The 26,685-nt window shown below is 43.8% G+C and overlaps 1 protein-coding gene across 6 annotated transcripts in view; it reads left to right on the forward strand.

The window, feature by feature from the left end:
* Positions 1–26,685, forward strand: part of NAV2 (neuron navigator 2) — a 411,110-nt gene that overhangs the window by 311,615 nt on the left and 72,810 nt on the right. For all 6 annotated transcript variants that reach the window (XM_017525903.2, XM_017525904.2, XM_017525905.2 and 3 more), the window contains 2 exons: positions 17,506–17,644; positions 25,783–26,074. In XM_017525903.2, coding sequence (XP_017381392.1) covers positions 17,506–17,644; positions 25,783–26,074 — 431 coding nt within the window. The remainder of the gene's footprint in view (positions 1–17,505; positions 17,645–25,782; positions 26,075–26,685) is intronic.

The following is a 26,685-nucleotide window of genomic DNA, read 5'->3' on the forward strand; positions in this document are numbered from 1 at the left end:
AATTCTTAAGACGCTGAATTTATGGAGTCTTGGAGGCTACACCTAGCATATTAATGCTGACCGAAACTGTTGGCACTAGCTGTTCACATGTGTGCTGGGGGTGCCTAATTAGCTAAAGCTGAGCTTCTCTTGGGCCGTAGAAGTTTTAACCTGAGGTCCCTTCCCTTTCCTCTTGCCCCAAGAAAGAGGAAGCTTAAGGGCAAGCCCTTGACAAACTGCAAAATGAGGCCAGCCTGTTTTTGGGAGATAGCTGCCTCTCTTGGCTGCCCTGGAACAACTGTGGTTGTTTTGTGCATTCAGGTTCTCACATCCCTAAGATATACTGGGAAATTAGCAGAGGGTTGGAGGGAGGGAGACTATGGGGATATCGAACTCCATGTCCCATTCTGTTTACTCTGGTTTTCAGACAGCCGGCCAATGCCCTGTCTTGGATTTGTCCCCCATCCCCTTTCCTTTAATTTCTTCGAGATGTTTTAAAAGAAACTTGTTTGCATTAAAGTGTCCTGGGTATTTTGAATAGTGGTTGGAAGTTCTAAGTTCTTATATGACCATGAATTATTTAAAAGCATGTTATTAACATTGAATCAATGTGATTTTGAGAAGCTTGAGGTTCAGAATCAGGCAGATCGGGGTTCAAATCCATCTCTATTTGTTAGCCCTGGCACCTTGGGCAGGTCACATGGCCTCTCTACGCTTCAGTTTCCATGTCTATGAAAAGGGGGCATTAATAGTTTGTGCCTGATAAGGAAGTGGAGAAGTGTTTATGGGATGATGCTTAGCATGGTGACTGTAACCTATTGTTAAAACTTTTAACCTTGCATCAGAGTTTACTGTTATTTTCATTTGCTATAATATGCTGAATTCTGTTGATGTTTAGAGGAAATATATCTTCTCCTAAACAGAAAACTAGGATGAGTTTGTTGGTATCCTTGGCAAAAGCCAGCCAGCAGTGGCCCAAGTGTAAGCAGACCTCTCCCGAGGAGCCTTGAAGGAGAGAGGGCTTTGTGTAGCTGAGGTCAGCAGACATGCTGGTGCCTAGTGTAACAATGAGGGTCTAAAGCATCCGGACCAAAGCTCCGGACTTTCCAATGCCACCAAGCCCCTGAAGCCAGAGGGAAAAATTTCACGGTTATTCAGGGGACCACCTACTTGTCAAGGCATGAGTTACCAAAATGGGACAAAGGTGCTGTGGGGTGAAACTCAAGCCTGATGGCTGCTAAATCCCCTTGGAGCCCTTTTTATGGGGCTTGTATTTTCCCTTCTCTACCTCAAATCACTGGCCTTGCACCTGGCACCGTCTGTAGAAGCTGCTTCTCTCCTGGGACACTGTCCATTTATGGCAGTAAGAAGCAAGTTCTTACACTAGAACTTTATCATCCATTTCAGAATGTATGTCGCATCTCCTTCCTGCAGCCCTTGCAGCTTCGCTGGATCTTGTACTGCAACGATATGCATGGATTGTCTCCCATATACCTGGAGAGCTGTACACAGGCTACCCGATTTGGTCCCAACAAAAGGATTATGGTAACTGGGTGTTATTAGCACTATGCCACCCAGGAGATAAAGGTGCCCTGTTAAGGAGATAGCAGAGCCAGCATTCAAACACAGACCTATTTTATTTTTTTCTGCAGAGCTGTGGCTCCCTCTGTTTGGAGCTTCCTGGGATTAGTGGCGCTAGATGAGACTAAATTTGCTGGAGTTAGTGACTACTTTTTGTCCTTGCATTAATTCAAGCTTAGGCGCTGGATCATTTTGCACCAGAACTGTAAACTATTTAGGCTGGTCCCAGAGGTAGAATCCAGAGAGAGGTGGCTTGCTTATAGTTTTAATTCAAGTAACTGTATCTTCTTTGGTGTGGGAAACATTGAAGTCCTTCAAAGTCTGATGAACACATGATGAGTGTTCCTTAAAATGTGTAAAATGAATAAATAAATGGGGTGGTTGAACACTTCTGGATCTGTGTTTAAATCCCAGCTTCAACATTTCCTAGATATATGACCCTTGGGGCTATTTTCTCCAATCCTCAATTGCTTAATCTGTAAAATGGGTATAGTGTTAATATTTATCTAATGGTACCTGGGAGAAAATATGTTAAATAACAACAGAGGCTGACCCATAGCAAGCCGTTAGTAAGAGTTCATGATTATTTTTATCAGAGTTTTGAGGATTAACTAAAATAATGTGTGTAGTGCAGTTAGCACCGGGGCTGACAACTTTAAATGTCAATTAAACTTGGCTGTTATTATTCCCACATAGACTACAAAAGGTAGGACTCTGCAGCAGCCCTGCTTCATCCTTTGAAGGTGGATTTTCTTAATAGGTTCCAGCAGTAGTTAGAGGAGATGGTGCTCCCGAGAAAACCCCCTGGGGAGGAAATAGTTAACATACCTGTTTGGTGGGAAATGTAGGTAGCCAAACCCTTTCTCTTTCCCCAGGGGTTACTTCTAAGCCTACAGTTGGGCTTGCTCACTCATCCACACCAAAGGATCTCATTCCGCTAGGGCCCTGGGGTTTCACAGGAACAATTGCCTTGAACAATAGCCAGAAAACAAGTTCCACCAGTCTGGACTTTTTTGCAACTGAATGCAGCTGTCTGGTAAGGGGCAAGGGCCAGCCCTGTAAATGGGCTCTGCCTTGATTGTGGAGCAGAACTGGAAAATTGAGCAGGTAAGGCCTGGATGAAGCTGGTTGCAGCTCTGTGGTGTGAGCTTAGTCACCTGGAAAGAGGCAGACAGAGGGGTGGGGTCTGGCCCAGATTGTTTCCAAGGACAGTAAGGGCCACCTGAAAGACCCAGACTTTGGAGTTTGGGGAGGATTAGGGTCCTTGCTTTGTAAAGACTGCTTTTCAGAACCATACTTAGAGAACTTCATCTCTGCTAACCTGCTGTGGTTTTATTAGTGAGCAGAGAGGAACTAATATATATCTGCAACCTGATTTTTTTTACAACATCATTTAGCATGTCCTTCCCTTGAATAAACAACATTATCTCACAGGGAGTTCATTTGAAAGGTGTAATGCTCCTCCCTCCAGATCCTTCAGTAACTCCTCTCCGAGTCTTTTGCTGAAAGCAAGGGTGTGTATATCCTGGTGGAAAAATCTGTTTAATGATCCCTGGAACCTTGGGATTCTATTTTGCTTTTCTGCTTCATGAGAGATGAAATTGTAAATATAATATCACATTAATTCAGAACCATTACAGATTCTTGCCCCTTTTAGATACCTGCCTGGAAGAGCTCAATATTAAAACTTTGTCTATATTAAATGTAGTATTTCAGGGTTCCTGGTGAAGTCTGGTTTACTTTCTCAGCTCTGTGGAATGCTCATTCCTCATAACAGTGGAGCAAAATAGGTGTGTGAAGCTGAAACAGTTTATGCTTCTTTCATCTGCATTTTTCATGGCAAATCACTTGTACTGGGGTTTTTAAGATTGTACGTTAAGCCCTCTGAGTGGCATTTGGATTCCTGACGTAGTGATGTCAGCATCCCTTCTAAGACTGAAACTGGATCTCCTGGTTTAATGGGCCCTTCCATTTTTGAATGGATTTTCTGGTCACTTTTGTAGAGGCTTTTCCCTTCACATCTGTATTTCTCCAAGAAGTAGTAGAGAAACAGTTGAGGCTGTGAGAGCTTTGGTTCTGGTTAAAATGTGACATGTTGGCCAAAATGGGGTCTGTTCTTGATGCATTTGGCAGCTGCTGGCAGATGGAGGTTCTTTTGGATTAAGCTAGTTAACAGATTTCAACGCTGATCCGTATGTACTGTAGCTATGCGCTACAGTCTATACGACACTCACTCTCTGTGCCATCTTTGGGATGAGCTGGAAGGCTGCATCAGTCATTCTACCCTGCCTTGAATCTCATCCTTCTGATGTGCCCTGGGTCCTAAGCCTCCTTTCCGTCCAGGAGAAAATAGGAGTAGAATAATATAATGTGCCCGCTACAGTGCCTAGCATATTTGGTAACACTGTCAGTGGTGGCTGTGAGTGTTAGGCAAGATTGCATGCCCTTTCTTTGAGTAAATAGCATGGTCTCATGCAGACACTCTGTTGTGAGTTGGGTTGTAACACATCTGTACCAGAGTTTGCAAAGTCAAATTGTAGGACCAAGCAGGTAGCGCATGTGAACTGAAAGGCTCCCATGGGGATTATCTCAAATGAGAGAGCATACTTTGTCAAAAAAGGGCCATTGACTACTCAAGGCTAGCTAAAAACTGTAATCTGAGAGGTGAAATCAGCAATGAAGCAGCCCAGACATTAGAAAATGGAGTTACCTGATTGGCAGCTCTTCCTGAATGAGGGGAGACCATTCACTGTTGGGACCACCAGTGTGCCCGCTTGCCTTTGTACCAACTTTTCTCTGAGCATAAATGTAAAGGATGTCAGTTGGAAAGGAATCTTTGGGATGGCTTAGTCCAGATACTGCATTATAAAGAAGAGAAGACTGGGGCCTGGAGAGGACATGCCTTGTCTCAATCCTCACAGGCCGTAGTTCTATGGAAGCCTGGGGTAAAGGCCTGGCTCTCCATGCTCCTGGCCTTTGCTGTGTCCCTGCCTTGAAGAAAGCTGTATAACTAAAAGTGTTGGTGGGCTGGGCTTTGGAACGCTACCAGAAGAGCTCCTTGTGCTGTGACTTAGCTGGTGGCTTTAGGAGATATGGGAGGCTATATAAATGATGTTTGGAACCAGTGTTCTTTCCACTTGGTGCCCTTTGCTCATGTCCCTGTTCTATGTTTTCATTTGTGTCTAAGCTATGTTCTTGTCCGTTACGTCCACTGGATTTATGGTCAAGGCAGGGAAAACTGAATTATCAGTCCCCACCACTTTGCACAGTGCCTGGCACACAGGGGCGGTGGCTCAGTGTACGAGATTAACAAGCAAATTCAAAGCCCCTGGCTAAGGGTCCAAACACATTGACTTTATGAGAAGAAAAATAGTAAATGTTTCATAAAATTCTTTCCACCTACACATTGGCTAAAAATAGGGGAAGGTTATTTTAAAATCTGATCACTTATAACTCCAGTTACACTCTTATCTGACTTGACCAATGTAGGACATTTCATTAGTAGAGAAAAAGTACATGGCTGTGATCTGGCCAGAAAATAAAGCTTTTGTGTTGATTATTATGATGAACCAATAGAAGTGTCTTCTAGCCATTTCTCCAGCTGTTTCAGCCAAAGTAGTCAGGCATATCTGTGAAAGACTGTCTTAAAATTATAAAAAAGTAAAACCCAAAAGACAGGGAAAGCAGCCAAGCTAAGCTCTGTGTCCCATATTCCTGTTAATTTCCAGGAGGAGGCCCTGGGGCTGTTTTGCTTGTTTCTCAAGGGTGTCAAACACAATGCTATCTCCACTAACATTTTCAGAGCAATTTTGAAGCTGCTTTATGGTGTAGAATGAAGGTGAAGTGGAGTGGCAAAAACTGGTGAGCAGAGAAGATGCCACCTTGGGTTCATTTATTCTTCTAGTCATTCATATAAAAATCATTGATTCATTCAAAAAATGAAATGTGTTTTAATACTTTCTTTTTGATTGCCTGACTCAGTCAGTTTTATTCCACTCTTTTTAAAATTTATATATATATATATATATATATATATATATATATATATATATATAATTGTACTTTAGGTTCTGGGGTACATGTGCAGAACATGCAGGATTGTTGCATAGGTACCTACATGGCAATGTGGTTTGCTGCCTCCATCTCCCTGTCACCTATATCTGGCATTTCTCCCCATGTTACCCCTTCCCAACCTCCCTGCCCCCACTGTCCCTCCCCTATCCCCCTCAACAGACCACAGTGTGCGATGCTCCCCTCCCTGTATCCATATGTTCTCGTTGTTCAACACCCACCTGTGAGTGAGAACATGCGGTGTTTGATTTTCTGTTCTTGTGTCAGTTTGCTGAGAATGATGGCTTCCAGATTCATCCATGTCCCTACAAAGGACACGAACTCATCAATTTTTATGGCTGCATAGTATTCCTTGGTGTATATGTGCCACATTTTCCTTGTCCAGTCTATCATTGATGGGCATTTGGTTTGGTTCTAGGTCTTTGCTATTGTAAACAGTACTGCAATGAACATGCGTGTGCATGTGTCTTGATAATAGAACAATTTATAATCCTTTGGATATAAACCCAGTAATGGGATTGCTGGGTCAAATGGAATTTCTATTTCTAGGTCCTTGAGGAATCGCCTCAAGGCGATTTCCTCAACTGTCTTCCACAATGGTTGAACTAATTTACACTCCCACCAACAACATAAAAGTGTTCCTGTTTCTCCACATCCTCTCCAGTGTCTGTTGTCTCCAGATTTTTTAATGATTGCCATTCTAACTGGAGTGAGATGGTATCTCAGTGTGGTTTTGATTTGCATTTTCCTAATAACCAGTTATGATGAGCATTTTTTCATATGTTTGTTGGCCTCATAAATGTCTTCTTTTGAAAAGTGTCTGTTCATATCCTTTGCCCACTTTTGAATGAGTTTGTTTGTTTTTTTTTCTTGTAAATCTGTTTTAATTCTTTGTAGATTTTGGATATTAGCCCTTTGTCAGATGGGTAGATTGCAAAAATTTTTTCCCATTCTGTTGGTTTCACTCTAATGATTGTTTCTTTTGCTGTACTGAAGCTCTGGAGTTTAATTAGATCCCATTTGTCTATTTTGGCTTTTGTTGCCAATGTTTTTGGTGTTTTAGTCATGAAGTCCTTGCCTATGCCTATGTCCTGAATGGTTTTGCCTAGGTTTTCTTCTAGAGTTTTTATGGTATTAGGTCTTATGTTTAAGTCTTTAATCCATCTGGAGTTAATTTTAGTGTAAGGTGTCAGGAAAGGGTCCAGTTTCTGCTTTCTGCACATGGCTAGCCAGTTTTCCCAACACCATTTATTAAACAGGGACACCTTTCCCCATTGCTTGTTTTTGTGAGGTTTGTCAAAGATCAGATGGTTGTAGATGTGTGGCATTGCTCTGAGGCCTCTGTTCTGTTCCGTTGGTCTATAGCTCTGTTTTAGTACCAGTACCATGCTGTTTTGATTACTGTAGCCTTGTAGTATAGTTTGAAGTCAGGTAGCATGATGCCTCCAGCTTTGTTCTTTTTGCTTAGGATTGTCTTGGCTATGCAGGCTCTCTTTTGGTTCCATATGAAGTTTAAGGTGTTTTTTTCCAGTTCTGTGGAGAGGGTCATAGGTAGCTTAATGGGGATATCAGTGAATCTATAAATTACTTTGGGCAATATGGCCATTTTCACAATATTGATTCTTCCTAACCATGAGCACGGAATATTTTTCCATCTGTTTGTGAACTCTCTTATTTCCTTGAGCAGCGGTTTATAGTTCTCCTTGAAGAGTTCCTTTACATCCTTTGCTAGTTGTATTCCTAGGTATTTTATTCTCTTTGTAGCAATTGTGAATGGCAGTTCATTCTTGATTTGGCTCTCTGTAAGTCTGTTATTGGTGTATAGGAATGCTTATGATTTCTGCACATTGATTTTGTATCCTAAGACTTTGCTGAAGTTGCTTATCAGTTTAAGGAGATTTTGGGCTGAGACAATGGGGCCTTCTAAATATACAATCATGTTGTCTGCAAATAGAGACAATTTGACTTCCTCCTTTCCTAATTGAATACCCTTTATATTTTTATTGCCTGATTGCTCTGGCTAGAACTTCCAGTACTATATTGAATAGGAATGGTGACAGAGGGCATCCTTGTCTAGTGCCAGATTTCAAAGGGAATGCTTCCAGTGTTTGCCCATTCAGTATGATATTGGCTGTGGGTTTGTCGTAAATAGCTTTTATTATTTTGAGATACATTCTGTTGATACCTAGTTTATTGAGAGTTTTTAGCATAAAGGGCTGTTGCATTTTGTCAAAGGCCTTCTCTGAATCTATTGAGATAATCATGTGGTTTTTTTCTTTGGTTCTGTTTATGTGGTGAATTACGTTTATAGACTTGCGTATGTTGAACCAGCCTTGCATCCCTGGAATGAAGCCTACTTGATTATGGTGGATAAGCTTTTTGATGTGCTGTTGCAGTCAGTTTACCAGTATTTTATTGAAGATTTTTGCGTCTATGTTCATCATGGATATTGGCCTGCAGTTTTCTTTTCTTGTTGAGTCTCTGCCAGGTTTTGGTATCAGGATGATGTTGGTCTCATAAAATGATTTGGAAAGGATTCCCTCTTTTTGTATTGTTTGGAATAGTTTCAGAAGGAGTGGTACCAGCTCATCTTTGTATGTCTGGTAGAATCCGGCTGTGGATCCACCTGGACCTGGGCTGTTTTTGGTCGGTAGGCTATTAATTGCTGCCTTAACTTCAGCCCTTGTTATTAGTCTATTCAGGGTTTCAACTTCTTCCTGGCTTAAGCTTGGGAGGGTGCAAGTGTCCAGGAATTTATCCATTTCTTCCAAGTTTACTGGCTTATGTGCATAGAGTTGTTTGTAGTAATCTCTGATGGTAATTTGTATTTCTGTGGAATCGATGGTGATATCCCCTTTATCGTTTTTTATTGCATCTATTTGATTCTTCTCTCTTTTTTATTAATCTGGCTAGTGGTCTATTTTGTTGATCTTTTCGAAAAACCTGCTTCTGGATTTAGTGATTTTTGAAGGGTTTTTTGTGTCTCTATTTTTTTCAGTTCTGCTCGGATCTTAGTTTTTTCTTGTCTTCTGCTAGCTTTTGAGTTTTTTTGATCTTGCTTCTCTAGCTCTTTCAATTTTGATAATAGTGTCGATTTTAGATCTTTCCTTGCTTCTTATGTGGGCATTTATTGCTGTAAGTTTCCCTCTAGACACTACTTTAAATATGTCTCAGAGATTCTGGTACATTGTGTCTTCATTCTCATTGGTTTTGAAGAACATCCTTATTTCTGCCTTCATTTCATTGTTTATCCTGTCAGCATTCAAGAGCCAGTTGTTCAGTTTCCATGAAGTTGTGTGGCTCTGAGTTAGTTTCTTAAACCTGAGTTCTAATTTGATTGCACTATGGTCTGAGAGACTTTTTGTTATGATTTCTGTTATTTTGCATTTGCTGAGGAGTGAGTTACTTCCAATTATGTGGTCAGTTTTAGAATAGATGTGATGTGGTGCTGAGAAGAATGTATATTCTATGGATTTGGGGTGGAGAGTTCTGTCAATGTCTGTTAGGTTTGCCTGGTCCAGATCTGAGTTCAAGTCCTGGTTATCCTTGTTAATTTTCTGTCTCGTTGATCTGTCTAATATTGACAGTGGAGTTTTAAAGTCTCCCACTATTATTGTGTGGAAGTCTAAGTCTCTTTGTCGGTCATTAAGAACTTGCTTTATGTATCTGGGTGCTCCTGTATTGGGTGCGTATATATTTAGGATTGTTAGTTCTTGTTGCATTAATTCTTTTACCACTATGTGAGGCCCTTCTTTATCTCTCTTGCTCTTTGCTGGTTTAAAGTCTGTTTTATCAGAGACTAGAATTGCGACTCTTGCTTTTTTTTTGCTATTTGGTTGGTAAATCTTCCTCCATCCATTTATTTTGAGCCTATGTGTGTCCTTGCACATGAGATGGGTTTCCTGTATACAGCACACCAATGGGTTTTCACATTTTATCCAATTTGCCAGTCTGTGTCTTTTGATTGGGACATTTAGCCCATTTACATTTAGGGTTAATATTGTTATGTGTGAATTTGATCCTGCCATTTTGATGCTAGCTGGTTGTTTTGTCTATTAGTTGACGTAGCTTCTTCATTGTGTCGATTCTTTTTACCATTTGGTATGTTTTTGGAGGGGCTGGTACTGGTGGTTCCTTTCTATGTTTAGTGCTTCTTTCAGGAGCTCTTGTAAGGCAGGCCTGGTGGTGATGAAATCTCTGAGCAATTGCTTGTTCGTAAAGGATTTTATTTCTCCTTCGCTTATGAAGCTTAGTTTGGCTGGATATGAAATTCTAGGTTGAGACTTCTTTCCTTTAAGGATATTGAATGTTGGCACCCACTCTCTTCTGGTTTGTAGCGTTTCTGCCAAGAGATCTGCTGTGAGTCTAACGGGCTTCCCTTTGTGGGTAACCCGACCTTTCTCTCTGGCTGCCCTTAGCATTTTTTTCTTCATTTCAACCCTGGTGAACCTGACGATTATGTGCCTTGGGTTGTTCTTCTTGAGGAATATCTTTGTGGTGTTCTCTGCATTTCTTGAACTTGAATATTGACCTGCCTTGCTAGGTTGGGGAAGTTCTCCTAGATGATATCCTGAAGAGTGTTTTCCAGCTTGGATTCATTCTCTCCTTCACATTCAGGTGCACCTATCAAATATAGATTAGGTCTTTTCACATAATGCCATATTTCTTGGGGGCTTTGTTTGTTTCTTTTTACTCTTTTTTCTCTAATCTTGCCTTCTCGTTTTATTTCATTGAGTTGATCTTCAATCTCTGAGATCCTTTCTTCTGCTTGGTTGATTTGGCTATTGAAACTTTTGTATGCTTCGCAACGTTCTCGTGTTGTGTTTTTCAGCTCCATCACGTCATTTATATTCTTCTCTATGCTGTTTATTCTCGTTAGCATTTTGTCAAACCTTTTTTCAAGGTTCTTAGTTTCTTTGCATTGTGTTAAAACGTGTTCTTATAGCTCAGAGAAGTTTGTTATTACCCACCTTCTGAAGCCTGTTTCTGTCAATTCATCAGACTCATTCTCCATCCAGCTTTGTTCCCTTGCTGGTGAGGAGTTGTGATGTCTTGGAGTAGAGTCGTTCTGGTTTTGGGTGTTTTCATCCTTTTTACACTGGTTTATTCCCACCTTTGTGGATTTATCTACCTGTGATCTTTGTAGTTGGTGACTTTTGGATGGGGTCTCTGAGTGGATGTCCTTTTTGTTGATGATGAAGTTATTTCTTTCTGTTTTTTTTTTAGTTTTCCTTCTAAAAGTCAGGTCCCTCTGCTGTAGCACTGCTGGAGATCCACCCCAGACCCTGCTTGCCTGGGGATCACCTGCAGTGGCTGCAGAATAGTAAGGGTTGCTGCCAGTTTCTTCTTCTGTTATCTTCGTTCCAGAATGATACCTTCCATAAGTCAGCCTGAGCTCTCCTTTTTGAGGTGTCTCTTTGGATATGCAGGGGTCAGGGAGCTGCTTGAGGTGACAGTCTGATCCTTATAGGAGCTCAAGTTCTGAGCTTGTGAACTCTGTTGTTCTGTTCAGAGCTGCTGGTCAGATACATTTAAGTCTGCTGCAATGGAACTCATAACTGCCTTTTTTCCCAGGTGCTCTGTCCTGGGAAGGTGGGCCTTTATAAGTTCCTGACATGATGCTACCTTTTTTCAGAGATGCCCTGCCCAGCTAGGAGGTAGCCTAATCACAGTCTGCCAGCAAAGGCAGTGCTGAGCTGCCATGTGCTCTGCCCAGCTGCTGTGTGAACTTCCTTGTGGTTTTGTTTATAGAGGTGTAGTTAGAACCGCCTAGGTAATGGTGGACTGCCTCGGTAGTCGCAGACACCCTTCCCCCCACAGAACTGGACCATCCTGGGTCTAGCTGCACTTGCTGTGAAACTCTCAATCCAGAGCGTTTCAGATTGCTGGTCTTTGTGGGGTGGTACCTGCCACGCCAGATGCCCTGGCTCCCTGTTTCAGCTCCCCCTTTTTTTTTTTTCAGTTGAATGGGCAGCTCTGTCTCCCAGGCGTTTCAGGCGCCAATTGAAACAGCTGCCCAGATTTGTGTGAGTTTTTGTGAAGTGACCCACTGCGCTGGCTGAAATAGTCGTGCTGGAAACTTGTGGCGCTTTTCCACCCCGGAATCTCCTGGTCTGTGGGCAGTAAAAACTCATCTGGAAACGCAGTGATCATTCACCCTCTGCATTATTCTTGCTGGGAACTACACTCCAGAGCTATTCCTATTCAGCCATCTTGGATCCACCTCCATTTTAATACTTTTTAAAGTACCTTATTTTTAAGAGTGCTTTTGTGTCCAAAAATAACTTCCTAGAGTTAACTAGGATTTAATATTTAATTGAAGTTTTAGGTTTTTAAGCTAGATTTTCTTACATATCTCATCTATAAATCAGGTTTTTCTTAATAAATTAAGATCATTTTCATTTGTTATCAATTAGCACTTTATTAATTCAGACAACAGATTATGCTTACCTACAAAATTAGTGCTGTTTGCAAGCTTGGATAATTAAATTTTCTTAAATTTTTAGACTCCATTTGTAAATTTAACATACCTGGTTTTTTTAGGCTCTTCAGATGTTTGACAGGGTAGACTTATCAGCCAAACAAACAAAATCTTTCTAAGCACTTAAACAGCTCTTGCAAATCAAATCAATTAAAGTTACAAATGTCATAAATTATTATCATAAACATTTCAGTTCGTTTTACAACTGTAATCTCATTCTTAACATTTCAGCTTAAAAGTCTCAAGTAAAAAAATCAATTGTCTTTTACAATTGAAATCACAAGACTGTTTTGTCAGATCCTGTTATATGCTGTGTATTCTTTTAAATGTTATAAATACATAGAGATTAACCCAATGATCACAAAGCCTTAATCTTAATATTATGATTTATTTCATCATTCTTTTTCATCTCATTAAACCTTTCCTGAATTTAAAATTCATACACTCCCAAATGAGAGTAGTCAGTTTATCATCTCAGGTGGGCTCAGGACCACCATATGGTTTTTCTCGGTCAGCTTCAGGACCAGGACACAGGAATGGTCAAATCCTCTTCTAGGAATCACACATGGTTCCAGAGTCATAGCTGAGTACACTGCAGTTCTTTCTGTTGTGTTATTGAGGTCCCCAAGCCTCTTCTCTGGAATTTCATTTCACCACATAGTAAACACGAATTTTCTAGGTTCCTTTCAAATTACAATCTTAATCAGTTTTTGTAACTACTTTCAACATTTATTGCCCGATTTGGGTCAGTGGACTTTTGTACCTCATCCCAGGTTTACCTAATTTCCTTTGCCACTTGATTAGATTTAACCAATGTCCTTACTGCCTGAGTGAGTTCTGCATGCTTTCCAAATTTTTCCCTTCTGACTCTCAGCCACATGTCCGGAGTTACTTTACAAGTTACAAGTAAATTGTGCTTCCTCATTAGTTAGCATGAATATGCCAAGTGACAAAAAGCAAAAGAAAGGAATTTACTATTTCTCGTGGCTGGATCTCCCAGGGGTGCTTCTGGTTTTCAGTTTGGCTGGATATGGGCGCTTAAGTGATGTCAAAGGCACACTTCCATCCCTCTCAGCTCTGCTTCGCTCTGTGCTAGCTTCCTTCTCAGGCAAGTGAGAATCAAGTAACCACTGGCAGCTCTAGGCTCTATTGCATTTTTCTTCATTTTTTATTTTTTTGTGTGTGCTTTCCTTCATTCTTCTCAGTGTTTCCTGTGTAGTCACCTAAGTTTGGGGAATGCTCTTTTAGGCAAAGTTACAGTGATCTTTACTGGACTTCACAGCTGATAAGATGTTGATGCATAGTTTACAGTGTCAATCTCCTAGAAGGCAGCAGATCCCACATTCCCTTCTTAGGGCAACATTCTTATCACAGAGTATCTGGTGGAACTGGTTTTCCACAGAATACATCTGCAAACTCACTGACCTAATCTTGGTGGCTCATGATCATTTGCACCCTGAAATGGGAAAAAGGACAAGTTAGAATTAAGTGACTTTATGTCAAGATGCACTTGCCAGTATCCCAGAGATCCAGAAGCAAAGGAGACGTGGCCGGTTTTCCAGCCGCAGGGGCAGATTTGGTTTCTGGCCACAGATAGCTCTGGGGAACATCAAGGCTGCTTTTGCTCATTGTGGCTTTCCCTTATGTTGCTGCCCTTCATCCTCGTCATAAGTGTCTACCCATGGATTAGACCCCTGGGTTCCCCTCTTCTGGGTGGCTCAGTTACAAGGGCTTCCTGTGAACTCAGGGTTAGCTCCCAGGGCTCCAGGCACTGATGTGGGAAGAATCCTGTGTATCAAAGGACACATGCCCCTCTGGAATATTATCTTGGTGTTGAAAGGCCACAGAGGAGGAATGGTTACAATTTCAAAGCACAAAATCTGGGACTTGGATTCATGAGCATCTGTCACAACTGCTCTCCTTCCTCCCCACGTGCCACAGTCCTCTCCCACCATTCCCCTTTCTCCTTCATCAAATTATGAGACATTTTAGATACATTAAATTCCTAACCCCAAAGAACAAATGCAGGAAAAGACCCATGGGATTTTCTTTTGATCACTAGAACAAGTTTGAGTCCTTTTCCGTCTGTGACCCCATGCTTTCCCATCAGATCTTCCTGTGGTTACCAGCCTTAGAAACGGGCACAGAAGCTGTGACCCTGCAAAGAATCAAGTGGGCAGGGAGCCGGGCTTAGAATCCACTGCTGGTGGCAAGTTTGCACCAGAAACTTCCTCTATCTCGCCTCTGCATGTTGAGTTCAGTCAGGAGGTATCTAAGGAGCACGGACTATGTCTCTGGAGATGGAGGGGACATGGCCCACCGGATGAGCCTGACATTGCTGCAGCATTGCCCGTCAGTCCTCACGGCCTCAGTTCCTTCATTGTGAAACATCCCTAAGAGTGACTATAAGAGTATGTGTAAATGTTGAATAGTTTGGCATGTGGCACAGGCCCAGTGAACAGCCTTTGTTGCTACAGAAGGCAGCATGACACAGACTAGAAAGAGCACATATTCTGCAATTTGACATTTTGCTTTTCAAACCCAGTTCCAACATTGAATGACATTGGTCAGCATACTTATTATTTCAGTCTCTATTTCTTCATTTGTAAAATGGGCAGGATGATACCTGCTTAGAGGTATGATATGAAGACTGGAGAAATCTATAACAATATATTTAAAGTACCTAGCACAATTCATGATCTATGATAAGCACTTAGTTGTTATCGCTAAGCAGGCTCTTGCATATGCTTGGGAGATAGAACAGCCCTTTGTATAGAGAGTAGCTAGAAAACAGTGTAAGAGTGTGTAGAAGCAAATACAAATGGTGACACTATGTAGGAATTCAAAGTAGGAGATGATGTGGGTGGGCTGGAGTATTTGGAGAAAGCCTTAAAGGAAGAATTTGGAACAGGATGGAGGGCTGGGAATAAGAAGTAGAATTGTAGGAGTGAAGTGTGCAGAGTCCCAGAGCTGCCGGACCATTGTGGATTCATCCACAGTAAGCCCCTTTGGAGCCTTCGCTCTCCCTGCCTTATCCCTTCTCCTTGGGACCACCCTCACACTCCCCTGCATTTCTGTGGGATGTTCCTGTTGGGTTTTGGAAGCCAAATAGTGTGAAAGGAGAAGGTGATAAAAACAGGTTTTCAGTAAGCCTTTGCCTTCCTGCCTGATCAGCAGAGCTCAGGAGGCACAGGCAGGTATCTCCCAAGCTGCTGGAATCAACTAGAACGTTGGGGTTGTGTGTGTGTGTGTGTGTGTGTGTGTGTGTCTGTGTGTGTGTCTGTGTGTGTCTGTGTGTGGCAGATGTGCTCTTGGCTTTCAGAATCTCAGCCACTCAGCATTTCCCAGGCTTCATGCTGCCACTTTGCAGGACTTTCAGCTAGACTATGGAAGACTAGGTGGTAGAATAATGTGCTAAGTCAATGCCTTGGTATCAGACCTGCCACTCCTGGCTGAGTGGCCTTGAACCAGGCTGCCTGGCCTCCCAAGCCTGGCTTCCTTCTGAGAAAGTAGGCTGTGTCACATCTGGTATGTGCTGAGAATTGACATAATATAAAACTGCCTGCCATCACAGTGAAGAGGGTAGTTGGTTCTAGAATCAGAATGGCTGGATCCAGACCCACTCTGCCTCTTACCAGCCCTCTGACCTTGTAAGGGTATTTCATTTTTCTAAGCCTCACTTTTCTAGCTGTGCAATAGAAAACCAGTAATACCCTTTCCCCCTGTGTTAATTAGAATAGTATCACACTGATGTTGGAAGCTTGTTTATTGTCTATTTGACTTCTCACTTCCACTTCTATGAGTTTTGATCAGCACGGTTTGTTTTGTTTTGTTTTGTTTTGTGACAGAGTCTTACTCTGTTGCCCAGGCTGGAGTGCAGTGGTATGCTCTCTGCTCACTGCAACCTTCCACCTCCCAGGTTCAAGTGATCATCCTCCCTCAGCTTCCTGAGTAGCTGGGATTTCAGGGATCCGCCACAGTGCCTGGCTAATTTTTTTTTGTACTTTTATGATAGGGTTTTGCCATGTTGGCCAGGCTGGTCTCAAACTCCTGATCTCAGGTGATCCACCCACCTCGGCCTCCCAAAGTGCTTGGATTACATGCATGAGCCACTGTGCCCAGCCCTAGATTAGCAAGTATTTATTGAACAGCTGCTATGTATCTGCTACCCCATAGCAAACAAATGAGTGAATGCAACAAGGTGATGTGACAGAGTGTGACAGGTTTGATGGGTATTGGGGTTGTTTTTCTGAGTAGGTAAAACTTCAGCTGGTGAAAGATGAGAAGAGTCAGGGACAGATGTTCAGAAAGAGGGACAAGCAACACAAAGCCTTGAAGAGAGCAATCTTGGCTTAGAAGGAACAGAAGTGCATGTGATCAGAGCCAGTCTCGATGGAGAGGATTGCGAAACAGGGCTGGGGAAGGAGGCAAGCTTGGAGGGTCTTGAGGGACAGTATAGAGCGATTGGACTCTTAAGTATCCGACAGGTAACTCAAGGGTATTAAGCAGTAGAGCGACAGGATATTCTGACTGCTGCGGGGAGGGTGGACCATCAGGGAGTAGAAGCAGACCACAGAGACCAGCTGGCCTTGTAGCAGTAACCTAGGTGGCATTGGCACCGTGAACTGCAGGGTGGCAGTGAGGGCAGAGAACTGTGCACATTTGGATATGTTTTGGAAGCAAGGTGATAGCACCGGGTGCTGGATGAAATGTGGTGGTATTGGCAGGTGGGGAGATGGTAAGGAAGAAAAAAGAAACAAAGAGCCATTGTTAGGAGATTGGACTTAGGCAGCTTGCGACTGACTTCACTCGGTTGCAGGGTTGGGAAATGAAGAACATCTATTTTAGATGTGTTTGGGGATACTCTTCGAGCTAGAGCTACTAATCAAGTTGACAGGTTTCTCCTGCCTATTGCTGCTTTCCCTCCCTTGGTGTTTCATTCTAGAAGTGAAGGCCGGAGAAGTCATACAGCAGCTCTTCTGCCCCCTGACCTGACGGAGGGGACTGCTGTGGAATTCTTCCCTGCATGCCCTTAGCTCTAGTCCCCAAACTCACTGCCCTACTCTGCCACTAGGCCTGGGAAGAACAAATTGTTTTTCATAAAGTTCCCAGGATGAAGTTGAGGATGGCATAGGACATGGGTAGTGCCCGTAGCCACCTCCACTGTGGAAGTACTTAGTGTGGAGAAGGTCCTGGCAGTCTCTTCACCCAGCTTCCAATCCTAGGCAGCGATTGGCATGGAGATGAGTCACATCTGAGGCAAAAGAGCTTTGTCTGGGGCTTCATGGCACAGGTTGGATCTTTTCAGAGATGGTGTTTGTTTGTCTGTGTCATCAGCCTGAGTTGGTACAGCCCAAGGCTTTGGTGCTCAGGATGTGTGTTTGTCTTGGCAGCTGGGACGACAGCAGCTCCGTCAGCAGTGGCATCAGTGACACCATAGACAACCTCAGCACTGATGACATCAACACCAGCTCCTCCATCAGCTCCTATGCCAACACACCCGCCTCCTCTCGAAAAAACCTGGATGTGCAGGTGAGGAACAGCAGCCCTCCCAGGCTCCTCCAGCAGCCTCTGCCAGCAGGGGCCTGTGGGATAAGAGGGCCATTTGGGGCAAGCAGAATCTCCAGGTTGATGAGATGAGGCCCAGCCTCTTGCCACCTGTGCTGTCATCTCCTGACTGTGACCTCTGTCCACGAGGGAGGGGTAAGGCAGGGAGTGGTGGACAAGGGAGTAGGGAGGCTTCACCACCCTCACTGTGTAGACTTGATGAAATCATACTTCCTCCCTGGACCTCGGTTTCATAATTTGTTTAAAAAAACAAAACAAAACAGAAAAGGTTGTTGGACTTTAGCCGTTTCAGCCTGGAGTGTGTGTCTCTTCTTTGCCTCAGCCAGCCACTACTATCTAGGGGCACGTGTCTGATCCCTCAAGGGGTTTGGGGTGGAAATGAAGATGGAGAACCTCGGACTGGAAGGCCAGGATATCCTGACCTGTGGTTGAGAACTCTCGGTCTCTGGGTTACATTCCCCTGCTGATGTGTTTTGTTTGGCCCACAGTATTACCCCTCTTTTAAACTAGATTCCTGTCAAATATTAAAAATTACACTGTTCCGTCCAGGCATGGTAGCTCACACCTGTAATCCCAGCATTTTGGAAGGCCAAGGCAGGGGGATCACCTGAGGTCAGAAGTTCAAAACCAGCCTGGCCAACATGGCAAAATGCCATCTCTACTAAAAATACAAAAATAGCCGGGTGCGAGGGTGGGTGCCTGTAATCCCAGCTACTTGGGAGGCTGAGGCAGGAGAATCACTTGAACCTGGGAACCAGAGGTTGCAGTGAGTCAAGATGGCTCCGTTGCACTCCAGCCTTGAGCAACAGAGCAAGACTCTGTCTCAAAAAATAAATAAATAAATAAAATAAAATAAAATTACATTATTTCACATGAGAATGCCTTTCTGGTTGCTCTTGAAAAAACGGAAGATAATGCTTCCTTGAACCTACATTCTTCATGTGGTGACAATCAACAGATGTCCTAGCGTCCAACCCCGTTAGACCTGCCGCGCCTGCTCCGGTGTGCACAGCTGCTACCTGCCCGCCAGCTGTACTCGGTAAATTACCTGCTTGATCCCATGGCACTGGAGTTTTCCACCCCTGCTTTAAGGCTTTAGATTTCACATTTCAAATGCAGCCTAGTTTCATGTGGACATGTTCACTGGCCCTCAGAGTGTTCCTTCATGATTGACAAGGGATGGTTCTAAAAACCCCATTTTACTAGTGGCAAACTAAAATGTCATCCTCACAGCTTGTCCCCAGTTTGGGACTGACCAGCGCGAGGACTGGTGAGCCATGGTGGCACTGGCATAGTAGACTGGAATCTTTTTCCTGATTGATCCCTCCCACTTGTAGGGAGTCCCGCTCTTTTGGGAGAACTCTTGGGGAAATCTGGGACAAAGTCTCTCAGGGCAACCTTGTGGAGGGTAGAGCTGGCTCTGCTCTCCTTTCACTCTCTTCCATAGCCTCTTCCTTTCTCAGCTGTGTTTTACTTCGTACAGATAGGAGCTGATTTGGAAATCTCTTTCCTTTTAATGGTGTCTCTTCGACAATAGGTGGACAAAAAGCATGTATCAGAGTGTTGGCATAATTCTGTCCCACGGAAAAAATAAAACGTTTGCCGCCTGATGAAATACACTAGGTGTTGCCCCTGGGATTCCCAGTTTCTTGCATTCTTCATTTGAGCCAGACTTTCTGGTCATTGTTCAGAAGCCCAATCTAGTGATGGCAGGTCCTGGTAGTTGTTTTAAGAAACAAAAACTACCATATGACTAGAAGGGGGTCATAGGTAATGTTCTGTATCTTAATCTGAGCAGTGGTTATGTAAGTATGTTAATTTTCTAAAATGTATTTAAGCTATGTACTTGAGATTTGTGTATTTTACTGTACAAACAGCAAACAAATGAAACCTAAGCCACACTTCCCAAACTGGTCACTGTTTTGTCAGTGATTAGACACAATTCAGAAATGACCAGCCAGGCTGTGTTCCTGCCACCTACCGTATCTTAAATCTCACAATGTCCAGTTTTTCTTTCCTTGTGAACACTAATTTTTTTTCCCGAGACTCATTGTATATTCAGGATAAGAACAACCAGACTGTCCTTAGATACTAAGGAGGAAACCAAGGAATTGGCCACCTGCTTCTATGTTCGGGAGGCAGGCTATTAGAGGTACTGCAGAAAGAAAGAAAGAGATCAGCGAGGTTTCCCTTGTTTACTTACAATGTAGAGGAGGCTCGCTCCTGAGATGCAGGAGGAGCTAATAAAACACTGTATTGGAAGAATTTCCTTGTCTTTGTTCCCTTCCTGCAAAGCTGGAGTTGAAATCTCTGGTTCCACATTGATAAACACCTGGGATTTGTACATGATTTCCTCTCTGACACAGTTGAATTTGGCCAATGCCAAGGCTCCAGCTCTTTGGACCAGCTCTTTGCTTTCATCTTGTAAATGTCACACCACAAAAGGTTGCAGGATGCTGCACAAACATGCCTTTTGATCAAGATCAGAAGTTATTTCAAGGGATGTAAATGGTTTGCTAGTTCCTGGGTAAGTTTTTTTTCCTATAAGACTACCTGAGTTTAAAATAGTAAAATGAAAACTAAAAAAAAGTAGGTGTTAGAGTAAAATAAATGCAGATTATGCCAGCAGTTACTAAGATTTCTTATGCAATGGTTTCCTTAAATGGATTTTTAGTGACATTCTCTTTGTTCCTGTCCAGGGAGCATCTCAAAATATTTGAATCAGCGTAATTCACGGGCTCCCACCCTCCTCCCTCATATCACACTGAGGAATGCTAAGGGCCATTACTCCTCTCTGAGCAGCATCAGGCAATGGGAAGATGTGCGTTGCACCCTTCCCAAGAGCTGCGCCTTCTGTGCTCTGGCTCATTTGGGTTCCTGTCACATACTGGTTTTCCCTGGAATGGGGGCAGCACGCAGTCTGCCAGGCAAGACATGGAGAGGCAGGAAGAAGTGGCTCATCGTGTCCATCAGGAAAGCAAAATAAGGACAGGTTGCCTGCCTAGCTTTTGCAGTTTGAAAATCCTCTGAGAAATAACTAAAGCATCTCAGGAACAGGGAAGTTATTGTCTGGAAAACCTAAGAAACAGCCTCATGTAGCTGATTGAAAGAGGAGGAGACAGATCATTGGGAATGGAGGGCCTCCATTGTCTGTGAGGGCCTCTACTATCATTGGGGACATTGAGGAGCAATGGAGAATGCCGTCCACAGAGCACAGGTGCCCAGCTGTCCGGTGTCAGCTCCTGTGCCTGTTTCCTCGGGGCTGGGCAGAGAATCCCCTGCTTGAAGCCCAAGAGCCTCTTGAGTAACGCCTCCAGGAGAGCTGGTGAGTCTGGTTGGCTAACCAGATTGTGGCGTTGGGAGAAGGTGTGGACTTGGAAGCCAGATGGTCTTGAGTTGCACTCCTCACTCTATGACATCCTTGGATGAACTAATTACCCGCTCCAAGCCTCTGCCTCTTCATCCGTAACATGGCGGTAATTAGACACATCTCCAAGGGTGAGTGTGAAAATAACAGGGAAACGTTTTATCAGCACATGCTTCTCTAAGTGCCTGAGACTGGGTGGTTGCTCAGAAGTTACCTTCCTCCTTCCTTCCATTTCTCTTATCTCTCCCCCCACTTCCTCCCTCCTCTCCTCTCCTTCCTCTCTCCCCAGCCCCTGCCACCTGGGTTAACTGTTCATCTGCCTTCAGCCTCCGTTCAAGTCAGTAACTAAAGGTTGACTGCATTCTTAATGTACTTTCTTTGTAGCCTCAAAGCAACTCATCTTATTTTGCAGTATTTTATTTTGAGGATAGGTGTTGGTGGCAGAGTGACTCCCTCACATATTCATCTATACATTCAGTGTTTTCTCTCACTTCTATGGAACTCACCATCACAGGTGCCGAGGAGCAAAGATGCACACAGCAAGATTTCCTCTCATTTTCGATGCCCGTTAAATGTTTAATAACATACGGAGGAAAACGATTATTCCATGTCATTTTTTCTGTTGTTGTTACTCAGGGAAATAAAATTCGGAATTATGTGGCAAGGATTCCTGTCCTGTGTGGCCTTGAATGACCCTAGAACTCTCTAGATGTTGGTATGGATGTAGGGATGGGGTTTGGCGGGGGGTGAGAAGGGGTGCCCCCTTCTACTCACTCACTGAGTATGTTACTTTTCCCCTTCCACCTTATATTTTCCTGATGTGTAAAATGTGGATAATAACACAGCCTGAGATCAAATGAGTTCAGGATGTATGTAGATGGACACAGTGCCTAGCAGGATGACTGGCAGGTGATGGTGTTGATGCCAATAATTATCTCCATGGCCACCGGGGCTCGAACTTGAGCCAGCTCAGCATCTAGGTCTGCAGGGGATACGGCACAAGGAGGGAACATCCCTGCCTTCCAAAGGCCTGTGACCCAGTAGCAGAAGAGACAAGTACTTGTTCTCCCGAATGCAAGACGAAAGTGGGATAAATGCTAAAGACAGACAATAGAGTGCTGAGGATTTTCAGAGGCAGGAAAGTTGGTTATGAAAAGAACCACTGTTTAGTGAGCGCCCCCCACACTGAGCTGATTGAGTCCACCACCAATTTAGGTCTCTTACAAGAGACCTACTATCATCTGTGTTTTATACATTAGGTAATAAGTTCAGAGAAGTGAGGCAGTGTCCTCGAAGGTCATGCACAGCCAGTGAGTGGCAGCACCCAGCATCTGAACCCAGATCTGTCAGACCCAAAGCCCACACTCCTCCCCACATCATGCCAAGCTTCCGGCTCCTCAGGCCTCACCTCTTGCTCTCAGAAGACTGGCCTCCCTTCTGAAGTCCCTTGTTCGTGGCATCTTTCCTCACCTTCCCACTCAGATGACTATATCAGCTTCCAAGAACAGGCAGTAAGAAAACCCTTCAGAAAGGAAATACCAATGAGATGGGAACAACTGGCAGAGGCATGGAGGGGAAGACAGGATAGAACTCTTCGTGCATCCCATGTGGATGTCCTGCTGGCTGGCCCCGCTATTGTGAGTGCTGGGAACAGAAAGGCTTGGACTTACTCATTTTTTAATCCCGACAGGTGCCACCATATGGTCCAGCACGTAGCTTATGAAGGATTCAGAGTAGAGCTGGGAAGGCAACCACCCTGGACCAAGCTAGGGAGATGTGATGGCCGGATGATTGCTCTTTCTAGAGAGAGAAAATCAAACCACATTCTTAGCCCAGGGACTCGTGTGCTGTCTCTGCCATTGATGAAATTGGAGTTCTACGAGTCTCACCCAGAGGCTAGGCAAGAGCTGCTCTTCCCCTGGGGTTGGGGAGCCTGCCAGTATGGAAGGAGAATCTGCTGGGTATGGATATTAGGTGCTACTGAGTATGTACAAATGTCTCATATCCCTGGGCTTAACTTCAGGGAGGGTAGTGTGGCATGGTGGTTAAAACATGGGCTCCACAGTTAGAGTCCCTGAAATCCCTGCATCCTCAGTATGCTGGGAAATTTTCTTTTCACTCTGTGCCTCAGTTTTGTCATGTAAAATTGAGACTATGAACTGTAATTTCCTCATAGGTTTTTGATAAGGATTAAACTTAATGATACATGTCAAACACTTTAGTTTAGTGCCTGGCACATAGTAAGTGCTCAGTAAATTGTAGTTATCCTACTATCAGCATCGTTACAATTTGATTGGGGGGAAATAAGTATAGGAACATTAAAAGAAGAAATAATGCAGTAACCCAGGATGTGGCATATGCTGAGTTTTCAGTACCTCTTAGAGCATATTAGTATATGTTAAAATGTTCTTGAATGTAAGCTCCATGAGGTTAATGATTTATACTTGTTGACTGCAGTATTCCTAGTGCAAATAAGCTTTCCTGGCACGTAGTGGCACCCAATAAATATTTGTTAAGTGAATGTTCCAAAGCCAAGTTCTTTCCTGCCTCAGGGCCTTTACACATGCAGTTCCCTCTCCCTACCATGCTCTGCCTCAAACTTTTCTTTTGCTAAGTAAGTTTTTTCTCATTCTTTAGGGTACTTCTTTTTGAACTGACCACTGTCCCCTACCCCCATCATTGTCATCTAAATTAGGTCACTGTCTATATTTCTTTCTCAGACTTTTTGTTCTTTTCTTTATAACAGTCTTCATAATGTACAGTTACCTGCTTGTTTGTTTTTATTTATTAAATCCCTGCCTGTTTCACTGGATTGTAAGCTCCATGATGGGTGGGAAATCAGTCTGATCCCCGGATTTGCTGACCCTCCTTGGTGCCTGAGAGACAGCAGGCCTGGAGTAAATTCTGGTTGAATGAATGTACTGGAAGTGTTTAGAGGAAGGAAACTGAGGTGAGGTAGTTGGGACAGAGAATGGGCAACTTTACTTTCTGCTCATCTGTAAGACTGTGATAGAGATAAGAGTGCTTACGTACTTACCTCCCTGATGAGATAGAGGCTGAGATCAGATAATTTTGCTAATGTGTGTTGTGGCCTGAAAAGTATGTGTTCCTTGGCTCATGATTCACTCATCAAGCTTTGAGTGAGCTCCTGCCCTGTGCCCACATGTAGGAACTCCCCTCTCTCTCTGTCCCTTGCCACAGATGGATGATGAGCTTCTCATAGCCAGGGAGTATGAGTTTGTCCTCCTCATATCTCTGCTACTTAATACTTAGCTGGAAAAAAACAAATGAAAGAACCCATAAGGTGTCTGTAATGGATAAATTGAAAATTCATAAGGGGAGAAGGGGTTGAGGCGGGTGGGGGAAGGCGATTAAACTTGAGCTGTTTTTAGCTTTTATCTCATTCAGCCATTGTAGTCCATGGAGGAGGGCATGTTCCACTCTCGGATGACAGGCGTTAGGCAGATTCTTGCCAGGTGTTCATTTTAATTTTCTATCTTGCCTACTCTCGGTAGTTAAGCGTTGCAAATAATGGGACTGGTATCTTAGTGTACCCATCCTGAAAGTGCTGCTGACTTCCCTTCTCCATTTACTGTGCTGCTTCTCACTACTGACATCCTCCAACTGGCCTCATACCCCAGGAGGCCTCCAAAGCATTCTGGTCAGCTTTTATGCCTTTTAGCTGCAGGAGATCATTAACGTCACACTTCTGTCCCCTTCTGGGTTTCATGGCCAGCAGGTCAGGACTCTTCCAAAGAAAGCTGTCTAATTATAGCCCTTGTCAGAACAAAATCCCACAAAGGGAGCAAAGCAGTGGTGTATAAATGATGCTGGGGTCAGAGCAGGCACCGTTGGCTCTCCGCATCTGGGGGAAGTGCCATTTGAGGATGTGCTTCCCCTCAGCTCCTGACTCTCCCTGATTTGAGTAGAACCAGCAACCACCCTTGCTCCCTTGCTCCCTTGCTTGGCGTGTTAGTTCCAAAGATCTCACTGCCAGTGGAGTGATGGGAAGAAGGCAGAACACAGGGAAACAGGCCAGGAGGTTGGATGCTGGTTAGAGATCAGCCGCCAGAGTTGGAGGAGGCTTGTTCAAATGACAGAGACTAGGTGGTGGCTAAATTCCCACCGCATCTCCATCTGCTCTGCCACTTCCCCTCCCTAGGGCTCTTTCCTTCGTTTTTCCTGGGCCCCTTTCTTTGGCTTTTCTTTTCTTTTTTCTTTTGAGACAGAGTCATGCTCTGTCACTCAGGCTAGAGTGCAGTGGTGCAATCACGGCTCACTGTAGCCTCCACCTCCCTGGGGTGATCCTCCCACCTCAGCCACCTGAGTAGCTAGAACTATAGGCGTGCGCCACCACGCCCAGATAATTTTTCTATTTTTTTGTAGAGACAGGGTTTTGCTACATTGCCTAGGCTGATCTTAAACTCCTGGGATCAAGCGATCTTCCCTCTTCAGCCCCCCCAAATGTTGGGATTATAGGCATGAGCCTCTGTGCCTAGCCACCTCATTCCATTCTAAGGATACATTGATATTATTTACTTTTCTTGGACCAACAACAACAACAAAAAATCAGGCTTTCTAACAAGATAACCAGAGTACAAATGTCCAAACATCTTTAAAATAATTATTGTTTTTCCCTTAACTACTCCAGTGTTCTGGCATTTTTGCCTTTGGAATGAGGGGCTCCCCAGCCTAGGATTTGGAAAGGACTAATTCAGAGAGTCTCTGTCCACAGACTGACGCTGAGAAGCACTCACAGGTGGAGAGGAATTCCCTGTGGTCTGGTGATGATGTCAAGAAATCAGACGGAGGCTCAGACAGCGGCATAAAAATGGAGCCAGGTTCCAAGTGGAGGCGGAATCCTTCTGATGTGTCTGACGAGTCCGACAAAAGCACGTCGGGCAAGAAGAATCCCGTCATCTCCCAGACAGGCTCATGGCGGCGAGGCATGACAGCTCAGGTGGGCATCACCATGCCAAGGACGAAGCCGTCAGCCCCAGCAGGTGCACTGAAGACCCCAGGAACTGGTAAGAGGCCAGAGTGCTCTTGGCCCTATGGTTGTCATTTTAAAAACCAAAACCATAGTTAACTCTAGCAAGGACTTGATGTTACTTATGTTGCCTCAGGATTTTATACTCCGCTGATAACGAACTTAAATAAATATTCACATCCCTACCTTTTTCTAAGTGGAAATAAGTAAGCATGGGAGCCTCTTCAGCTCGGAAGATGGTTCCACTGCTGACACATACTGAATTGGTTTAACTAGACACTGGGTGAGAGTTAATGCAACTAGTTCAGGCTATTCAAGAGCATGGGTTTATGAGCTGTGGGTATGTTGAGTTGATGTTGTCCCTGATTTAGGGGATATTTATAAACCAGGACAGCTATATCACCATCCCCTTTTAATGGACAGAGGGTGAAAGATCAGAAAAGGCAGGGCGTTATTTCCCCCCAAACAGATCAGTGATTGGCTGGCTTTGCTTTTTCCTGTGTAAATTTAGACTGCTTTGCAAATGAGTAAAATCATTGATATTTCCTAAAAGGCTCACAGTACATTCGTAGACTATATTATTTTTATAAAAACTGTGCCGGGTGCGGTGGCTCAAGCCTGTAATCCCAGCACTTTGGGAGGCCGAGG

Source organism: Cebus imitator, unplaced genomic scaffold, assembly GCF_001604975.1.
Source record: "Cebus imitator isolate Cc_AM_T3 unplaced genomic scaffold, Cebus_imitator-1.0 Scaffold39, whole genome shotgun sequence".
Classification (NCBI taxonomy): Eukaryota; Metazoa; Chordata; class Mammalia; order Primates; family Cebidae; genus Cebus; species Cebus imitator.